A 6,812-nucleotide genomic window follows, 5' to 3' on the forward strand; every position below is an offset into this window, starting at 1 on the left:
AATGTGGAGGGGCAGCGGCTCTACTCTGAGCCCCTCCCGGATGCCCGAACTCCTCACTTCTATCTCTAAGGTAGAGGCCAGAAGGGTGGCTGGCCTCTGCAGCATCTGCATCACTCCAGCTGCAGCACCAATCTGTCTTTCTATTTTAAACACCAGGAACAGGAACTCGTCCCTGACTGGGCACTCCACTCTTTTCCAGCTGAGGACCATGGCCTCAGATTTGGAGCTGCTGATTCTCATTCCCACCGCTTCACCCTCGGCTTCACACCGTCCCCGTGTGAAGCCAACAGAACCACATCATGTGTGATAATGTAAACAGAAGTGGTCCTACCACTGAACTGTAGAGCTCCATAATTAACCTCAGCGTGTGAGGAGGACTCTCCTTTTACATGATTAGATAGATATGATTGTACTGAAGGCTCCACTGGGGCCGGACAAACACACACACGAGTCCATTGATACAGTGTGATGAAACAAAGAGCACGTCCTGCAAACAGACACCATGGAAACTGTGTAAATATTTATCACATCCAGATGTTTGCACGGACACCGTGAGCTGATCCAAACCATCTGCTGCTGTAACGTAGACTCATCAGGAAGCCAGACCTCTGGTCCACTCAGAGCCTGTGTTTGTGATCTTTAGAGTTCACAGTGATTCTGACTCCTCGCTGCTTTACATAGACGCAGCTTTTATCGGACTAATGATGACAGATCCATCAAAGCACAAGGTCTTTGTGAGTCCGCCTGTCACAGATGATTTGCAGCGCGCTTACTGCAGTGGGCTAAATGTCCACCAACAAAGTCACTCGCTGATATTTTTAACTCTGTGAAAGAGCTCTGGCTCATTCAGGGTGAGGTGTGGCGCGGTGTGGCTCAGCTGCAGGGCAGGTGTGGAGCAGTGGGTCAGGGTGTGGGGGAGGCGGACTCGCACGAGTGGGCCCATCAACTATTCATGCTTCGCCTGATAAAGATGTTGCTGCGACCTGAGGAGAGGGTGTGTTCAAAGCACTTTTAGCAACTTTAAGAGTCTAAATACGTCTTTAAGCACTTTGTGAAACAGTTAGTTAACACAAACTAGCCATCCATCAGCAATGGTGATAGGCTCATTCATACTTCACAGGAAGTGACCTCATCCTGGCGCTCTAATGTTTGTGGCATCCTGCAGAAGTCTTGGACCAACATGTTTCGTTTGATATAAAAGGAGTTTGACTTCAGTCTAAGAACTTCTGTCTGATCTCAGTCTGAACAGGTGAAACTAGGTAGAGTTGGCCCACGTTGTCTCCTTCCTGTCATTAAAGGTCTCTCAGACACTACAATTTACACCTTTTATGACTATAAAGCTTCAGTTAAACAGTCACATCTGTTAGTGCCAGAGTCTCCGCCCAGACATTAACAGTCCTTCCAAGGAACTCTTTGCCCCTCCCACTTTGCTGATGTAATGTGATGACTCAGGAGTGCTCCTCATCTTAAAGTGGAGCACAAAAGCATAAAAGAGGTCATAGCGTGCAGGGTCACTCATTCGATCACTTCACACTGTGAAAGCAAGGAGACGACAACATGGACGGTCTGCAGGTGAGTGCTGGGCAGGTGACGATGGCAGGAAACCTGAATGAGTCTGAGAGCAGGAGAAAGCGCACGCAAGGACAAGCAGGATGGTTACAGCTTTAAGAGAGGAGTGCCAGCTCACTGAAGATACAGAGATTCAGAGGAGGAAGGTGAAGGGTTAAAGGAGTCCTGAGATGAAGACTTTTGACTGCAGATTTAAACACGTTTAATGCAGTTCAGACTTCTTTACTCTCTGGAAGTGTAGTCCATGACAGGAGGCGCCTGAGCTGATATGGTCTGTGAGTATTTGTGACTCCTCAGATCAGATCAGCTTGTTCTGGCTCGTTTTTTGCTGGTACGTGCAGAGGGGTGGAGCCTCAATCTCAGGAATCCACATTTGTTGAACTTTGTTTCTGTCTCCTAGCAACAGGGTTTGGACTGATTGTTTACAGATTAAGATTAGGTGAGCACGTGTGCCAGTGTTTCTAAAGACGGCAGAACTATGAAACAGAATCAGAGACTATGGGGTGTCTGAAAGTTGGATCGCTGAATCTGGTTTCTGTCCAGGTGTGCTTGTTTGTTACTTTGTTACTTTGATCTTTGTTTCTGTCTCCTAGCAACAGGGTTTCCAGTGGCGAACTGATTGTTTACAGATTAAGATTAGGTGAGCACGTGTGCCAGTGTTTCTAAAGACAGGCAGAACTCTGAAACAGAATCAGAGACTATGGGGTGTCTGAAAGTTGGATCGCTGAATCTGGTTTCTGTCCAGGTGTGCTTGTTTGTTACTTTGTTACTTTGATCTTTGTTTCTGTCTCCTAGCAACAGGGTTTCCAGTGGCGAACTGATTGTTTACAGATTAAGATTAGGTGAGCACGTGTGCCAGTGTTTCTAAAGACGGCAGAACTCTGAAACAGAATCAGAGACTATGGGGTGTCTGAAAGTTGGATCGCTGAATCTGGTTTCTGTCCAGGTGTGTTTGTTACCTTACAGGACGGAGCAGATTAGGCAAATAGAAAGGACTTTAGCTTCAGGTATACTCAGGGTATAGCTTCAGTATAGCTCAGGCAGGTGCGCTATAGTTATGCCCTTCTTACCTGACACTTTGTTGCCCAACTGTCTATGTGTCTTATCCCAGGTGAGCATTGCATGTCTGCTGGTGAAGATGACCTTTGTACAAGGGGTTGCAGTGATCTGTCCCCCCTGTGAACCAGGTAAGGAGTCCTAATGTGTGTTCTCCTGCACCTGAAGCTTTGACTCAAACAGATCTACCTGTGCAGGTGTCTCTTAGCTCATGTGTGTCTCTCTCAGGTTTCTTCCTGGTGAAGAACTGCTCCAAGACTGAAGGGATCAGGTGTAAAGACTGTACTGATTGCTCAGGTAAGAACACTTTCAGTAAAACCTATTTGCAATCAGTCAACCAATGAACTGCTTGATTTGTCCTCCTATGTGTCCTCCAGCTTTACATCTGGACACTCTATCTGAGTGCACGCAGTGGACTGATGCTGTGTGCGGGAACCGAACTGTGACCACAGTGACAGTCACCACGGTGACCACTGCTGGACCTCCTGGTAGGCTCGCCTGTTCATCCTTCTTCTTCACACAGCTTGAGAGGAAACCTGAAGTTCTTATCACTGTCCTTTTTCTCGTCCACAGTCTTCCCTGGTGAAATGTGTTTCATCCTAAGTGTGATGTAAGAATAACTCTCTCGTAATTATCCAGTGGCCTCTAATCACTTTTTAATCAATCAACGCTCTGTGATGAGCTGTTCATCTGTTATTGATTCCTTCATCTGATCCTTTTAACCGACTAGTGCTCAGTGTTTTCTCATCCTGTTTGTGTTTTTGTATTAAACGGATGAAGGCTTCTGATTGGCTGTTTTATCTGCATTACAATTGGTTCTTTTTTGAAGGGGTGGGGCTAACTGTGTTTCTATATCTGCAGATCAGTGTCTGTGTTCCTGGTTCTGGTGCTCGCTCTGGTTCTCTCAAAGCTATCCCAGCGATACAAACAAAAGAAAGGTAACAATCTCCACAATCTCTGCCCCTCAGGTAACAGGCCCTCTGACCATGTGACTCACCTGCTTGTTTCTTCTGCAGCTTTGTACCTGCCCTGAATGAAAGTCATTCTGAATGCCTCTCAGCGCCAACGTCTTAGGGACAAGCCACTGTCCATGATGGCCAAAGCAGCAGATCCAGCTCTCAGAAACCAGAAATGTGGAGTCCAGGTCCTGGGCAGGTTTAGAGTCCAGGTCCAGGTCGAGCTCATCATTCCAGGTCCTGAGTGGATCAGAGTCCAGGTCCTGGGCAGGTTTAGAGTCCAGGTCCTGGGCAGGTTTAGAGTCCAGGTCCAGGTCGAGCTCATCATTCCAGGTCCTGAGTGGATCAGAGTCCAGGTCCTGGGTGGGATTAAAGTCCAGGTCCTGTCCGGGGTCAGAGTCCATGTTTAGACTGGTTTGATCTTTTTTCTCATTCTCATTATATCTCATTATAGATCATAGATCTCATTATACTTCACATCCAGGCCGCCCTATAAGAATACAAATGTAGACCAGGTGTAGTTCAGGTGTAAAGTAAGGTTAGATTCCAGGTGTAAGACAGGTGTAGACTAGTTGTAGCCAGATGTGGCGCAACTGTAGACTAGACGTAGTCCAAGTCCTAGGAAGAATTTAATTTCAGGTGAAGTCTGGGTCCACTTCATTCACACGTAGCCCAGGTGTAGCTCGGGTGTAGAGAAAGTGTAGCTCAGGTGTAGCCCAGGTGTAGCTCAGGTGTAGAGAAAGTGTAGCTCACACATAGACCAGGTGTAGCTCAGGTGTAGAGAAAGTGTAGCTCAGGTGTAGAGAAAGTGTAGCTCACACATAGACCAGATGTAGCTCAGGTGTAGAGAAAGTGTAGCTCAGGTGTAGCCCAGGTGTAGCTCAGGTGTAGAGAAAGTGTAGCTCACACATAGACCAGATGTAGCTCAGGTGTAGAGAAAGTGTAGCTCAGGTGTAGCCCAGGTGTAGCTCAGGTGTAGAGAAAGTGTAGCTCACACGTAGCCCAGGTGTAGCTCGGGTGTAGAGAAAGTGTAGCTCAGGTGTAGCCCAGGTGTAGCTCAGGTGTAGAGAAAGTGTAGCTCAGGTGTAGAGAAAGTGTAGCTCACACATAGACCAGGTGTAGCTCAGGTGTAGAGAAAGTGTAGCTCAGGTGTAGAGAAAGTGTAGCTCACACATAGACCAGGTGTAGCTCAGGTGTAGAGAAAGTGTAGCTCAGGTGTAGCCCAGGTGTAGCTCAGGTGTAGAGAAAGTGTAGCTCAGGTGTAGAGAAAGTGTAGCTCACACATAGACCAGGTGTAGCTCAGGTGTAGAGAAAGTGTAGCTCAGGTGTAGAGAAAGTGTAGCTCACACATAGACCAGATGTAGCTCAGGTGTAGAGAAAGTGTAGCTCAGGTGTAGCCCAGGTGTAGCTCAGGTGTAGAGAAAGTGTAGCTCACACATAGACCAGATGTAGCTCAGGTGTAGAGAAAGTGTAGCTCAGGTGTTGTCCAAGCGTAGCTCAGGTGTAGCTCAGGTGTAGCTCAGGTGTAGTTATTTTAGTCCAGCTGTAGGTGCAGATAGTGTAGTGACTGTCCCCTCTGTCAGCCAATCAGGTGTTGGAGCGACTCCTCACCATCTGGTGACATCACATCACTTCCTGTTTAGAATATGAGCTTTTTCTAAATGTTTCCCTCTGCTGGTGGATTTGGGTGCTGTAACAGAGAGTCTGTGATTTGTCACAGCTCACCCAGAACCCCCCCCCCCCCCCCCCCCAAAGTATCCTCCCGATCAGCTGTTTAATTGTTTAGGCGCCAAACTGAGAGTAACGTGTGTAAAATCAGTGGAATGACCTTTAACCCTTTCACTGTGAGTGTGAGATGTCTGGATGAGCTATTTCAATCAGTAGTGATGCTTATTTATTGATTCTGGATCGATAAATCTGATCACCTCTGTAAACTGAGCGTGTTGTAAACCTAAATCTCTTTTAAATGTTGAAGTCATTCATGTACTTGTGTGCTCCTGTTTATTCAGAAATCTGTTACAGTTTTATATTTGAAACTTTCTTTGCTACTTCAGGTGTGTATTAGATAATCTGCTGTATGAACAGAGTGTGTGTTTGTATCACATAATAAACTCACAAAATGAAAAACTCTCACCATGGATTCATCTGTTTTATTGTAAGCTAGGAGGTTGTAATGTGACGGGTCAGGCTCACAGAAGATTTACTGTTTCCAGGATTAATTTACCAATAATCATCCCACAGATGTAATATTATCTACAGCTACTCTTAGTACCATTGATGTTAAGTTAGACTCTTTTTCTCCAATCGATCTTTCTGAGTTAACTTCAATAATTACTTACTCCAAACCATCAACGTGTCTTTTAGACCCCATTCCTACAAAACTGCTCAAAGAAGTCCTGCCATTGATTAATTCTTCGATCTTAAATATGATCAACCTATCTCTAATAATCGGCTATGTACCACAGGCCTTCAAGGTGGCTGCAGTTAAACCTTTACTCAAAAAGCCATCTCTAGACCCAGCAGTCTTAGCTAATTATAGGCCAATCTCCAACCTTCCTTTCATATCAAAAATCCTTGAAAGAGTAGTTGTCAAACAGCTAACAGATCATCTGCAGAGGAATGGTTTATTTGAAGAGTTTCAGTCAGGTTTCAGAGTTCATCACAGCACAGAAACAGCTTTAGTGAAGGTTACAAATGATCTTCTTATGGCCTCTGACAGTGGACTCATCTCTGTGCTTGTCCTGCTAGACCTCAGTGCAGCGTTCGATACTGTCGACCATAATATCCTATTAGAGCGATTAGAACATGCTGTAGGTATTACAGGTATTGCACTGCAGTGGTTTGTATCATATCTATCTAATAGACTCCAGTTTGTGCATGTAAATGGAGAGTCCTCTTCACACACTGAGGTTAATTATGGAGTTCCACAGGGCTCAGTGCTAGGACCAATTCTGTTTACATTATACATGCTTCCCCTAGGCAGCATCATTAGAAGACATAGCATACATTTTCACTGCTATGCAGATGACACCCAGCTCTATCTGTCCATGAAGCCAGATAACACACAACACCCAATTAGTTAAACTGCAGGAATGTCTTAAAGACATAAAGACCTGGATGGCCGCTAACTTTCTGCTTCTTAATTCTCAGCAACCATCTTTTATGAACTCTCTTAACAAGGTCAAGCAGAAAAATCAAGATGATTGAAGGTGATAGCTCCATCTCCTCGAT

General features: G+C 45.6%; 1 protein-coding gene across 37 annotated transcripts; it reads left to right on the forward strand.

Moving 5' to 3' along the window:
* The first annotated feature begins 1,025 nt into the window (after window positions 1–1,025).
* LOC146520941 (uncharacterized) lies at window positions 1,026–5,355 on the forward strand. 37 transcript variants are annotated; one of them, XR_014873166.1, is made up of 8 exons: window positions 1,049–2,756; window positions 2,854–2,922; window positions 3,003–3,113; window positions 3,199–3,235; window positions 3,487–3,563; window positions 3,642–3,769; window positions 3,842–3,883; window positions 3,957–5,355. XR_014873166.1 is itself a non-coding variant. In XM_085154579.1 (7 exons), exons 1-7 carry the CDS (start codon window positions 2,471–2,473, stop codon window positions 3,656–3,658), a joined length of 432 nt encoding a protein of 143 aa, XP_085010705.1. In that variant the 5' UTR covers window positions 1,037–2,470; the 3' UTR covers window positions 3,659–5,355. The 37 variants fall into 37 exon arrangements, 4 of the variants coding, with proteins under 4 accessions (XP_085010706.1, XP_085010705.1, XP_085010707.1 ...); XR_014873185.1 differs by having other exon boundaries at window positions 1,050–2,756; window positions 3,642–4,906; window positions 4,951–4,994; window positions 5,039–5,355; XR_014873187.1 differs by having other exon boundaries at window positions 1,050–2,756; window positions 3,642–4,906; window positions 4,984–5,005; window positions 5,094–5,355.
* The last annotated feature ends 1,457 nt before the right edge of the window (window positions 5,356–6,812 follow it).

Source organism: Neolamprologus multifasciatus, chromosome 3, assembly GCF_963576455.1.
Source record: "Neolamprologus multifasciatus chromosome 3, fNeoMul1.2, whole genome shotgun sequence".
Lineage (NCBI taxonomy): Eukaryota > Metazoa > Chordata > Actinopteri > Cichliformes > Cichlidae > Neolamprologus > Neolamprologus multifasciatus.

Excerpts from the sequence above, each read along its gene's own strand:
- LOC146520941 (XM_085154577.1), top strand. The coding sequence starts at position 2,627 with ATGCCCTTCTTACCTGACACTTTGTTGCCCAACTGTCTATGTGTCTTA. Across the intron at positions 2,757-2,853 it reads CTGTCCCCCCTGTGAACCAG|GTTTCTTCCTGGTGAAGAAC; the intron begins GTAAGGAGTCCT and ends TGTCTCTCTCAG. Across the intron at positions 3,114-3,198 it reads GACCACTGCTGGACCTCCTG|TCTTCCCTGGTGAAATGTGT; the intron begins GTAGGCTCGCCT and ends TCTCGTCCACAG.